General features: G+C 63.0%; 1 protein-coding gene across 1 annotated transcript; it reads left to right on the top strand.

The window, feature by feature from the left end:
- The first annotated feature begins 6 nt into the window (after positions 1-6).
- Positions 7-714, top strand: MRGPRE (MAS-related GPR, member E). The gene has a single exon (XM_011930118.1). The coding sequence runs from the start codon at positions 305-307 to the stop codon at positions 668-670; it is 366 nt and encodes a 121-aa protein (XP_011785508.1). The 5' UTR covers positions 7-304; the 3' UTR covers positions 671-714.
- The last annotated feature ends 1285 nt before the right edge of the window (positions 715-1999 follow it).

The following is a 1999-nucleotide window of genomic DNA, read 5'->3' as shown; positions in this document are numbered from 1 at the left end:
CTTCCCGGGCTTCGTGCAGACCAGCCTGGCAACGCTGCGCTTCTTCTGCTACATCGTGGGCCTGAGTCTCCTGGTGGCCGTCAGCGTGGAGCAGTGCCTGGCCGCCCTCTTCCCGGCCTGGTACTCGTGCCGCCGCCCACGCCACCTGACCACCTGCGTGTGTGCCCTCACCTGGGCCTGTTGTCTGCTGCTGCACCTGCTGCTCAGCGGTGCCTGCACCCAGTTCTTCGGGGAGCCCAGCCGCCACCTGTGCCGGACACTGTGGCTGGTAGCAGCGGTGCTGCTGGCTGTGCTGTGTTGCACCATGTGTGGGGCCAGCCTTATGCTGCTGCTGCAAGTGGAGCGAGGCCCCCAGCGGCCCCCGCCCCGGGGCTTCCCCACACTCATCCTCCTGGCCGTCCTCCTCTTCCTCTTCTGCGGCCTGCCCTTCGGCATCTACTGGCTGTCCCGGAACCTGCTCTGGCACATCCCCCACTACTTCTACCACTTCAGCTTCCTCATGGCCGCCGTGTACTGCGCAGCCAAGCCCGTCGTCTACTTCTGCCTGGGCAGTGCCCAGGGCGGCAGGCTGCCCCTCCGGCTGGTCCTCCAGCGAGCGCTGGGAGACGAGGCTGAGCTGGGGGCCGTCAGGGAGACCTCCCGCCGGGGCCTGGTGGACATAGCAGCCTGAGACCTGGGGGCCCCGACGCCAGCTGCAGCCCCCATGAGGCAGGAGGGTGACTTGGGGAAGGTGGTGGGGTCAGAGGCTGGGGCCAGCTGGACCTGGAGGAGGCCTTGATGGGTGGCCTGGTCATGTGCTGCCAAATCTGTGACCGTCAGTCCAGAGCACGAGGCTCCCCTGGGAGGCAGCTGGAAAGGCGAGGTCTCCACATGCCCAGTCAGGTGGGCTGGGTCTCTGGGGAGAAGGCCCAGGAATGTGCATTTTTGGGAAACCTCTCCAATGGTTCATGCACTGGCACCCGAGCACTGCTGCTGCTACCCATTCCGTGCTCAGCTGCAGTGAGGAGACCCCAGAAAGGAAGGAAGCAAGGCCAGACGCCAGGTAAGAGGCAGGTCCAGGCCCTCCCGCAGCCCACCTCCCCTCCCACTCCAGCTTCCCCAGTGCTGCAGGGGCACCTGCAGAGAACACAGCCATTCCCTCAGCTCGCCATGTCCCCTCTGTGGAAGCTAAATTGACCCTAAAATGGAAGACTGCCCAAAACTTGACCCCCTCCACCGACGAACTGTGTCCAAAGCAGCCAGCAGCGTTTTTGTCCCGGGTCCGTCACGTTGTCATGAGTTTTCAGCAGGAAAATGCGGTGATACCACAAAGCCACTCATTCTATCGGCATAAGGGTGTGCACTGATCAAAAGCTGTACCCCTAACCCCAGCACAGATGCTGTGAGGAAAAGCAGGGGCTGAGGCTCCTAGAAGGCTGTGGGGCTGGCCTTGATCTTCAGGCCGCTGCTCAAGGCCGTGCCACCCAGGCCTGGACGATGCAACCCTCACTCAGAGCTTCAGAAAAGCCGGCCCCGTGGGTGACCCTGGATATTAGAGGATGCTCCCTGGGTCGGGGGAGAGGCTCCTTACAGCCCTACCCAGCAGCCTGCAGCCCTGTCTCCCCACAGGACCCAGGCCTCCAGCAACCGGAAAGCTTCCCACTGGCCCTATCCAAGGCAGTTCACCCGCCTCTGTCCTGAGCAGTCCCGCTCCAGAGGATCCCTCTAAGGAAGGAACCCAGGCTTCACCCCTCAACAGGTTTCCAGCTTCCCCTGAGTGCCGGGCCTGGCTGCCATCCAGGAGCATGTGCCAGGGGCTGCCAGAGCGGGGGCTTTGGAGCCCACAGCCTGGGCTGAGCCCTGCTAGCCACCCCACTGTGCCGCCAAGGCTGTCTCTGAACATCCCTATGCCTCTGCTTGCTCGTCTGTAAAATATGAGAACCCAGTTCTTTGAGTCTTTGAGGCCCGTCCAGCCTGTTGTGAGCCCGAGAGAAATGTCTGTCGATTCTACTGCCACCAA

This window comes from Colobus angolensis, unplaced genomic scaffold (assembly GCF_000951035.1).
Source record: "Colobus angolensis palliatus isolate OR3802 unplaced genomic scaffold, Cang.pa_1.0 Scaffold84, whole genome shotgun sequence".
NCBI lineage: Eukaryota > Metazoa > Chordata > Mammalia > Primates > Cercopithecidae > Colobus > Colobus angolensis.
The sequence above is the reverse complement of the archived record's forward strand: the minus strand, read 5'-3'. Positions and strand labels throughout refer to the sequence as shown.

Bases quoted from the DNA above. Each gene is read 5' to 3' on its own strand.
- MRGPRE (XM_011930118.1), top strand. From the start codon at position 305: ATGTGTGGGGCCAGCCTTATGCTGCTGCTGCAAGTGGAGCGAGGCCCC.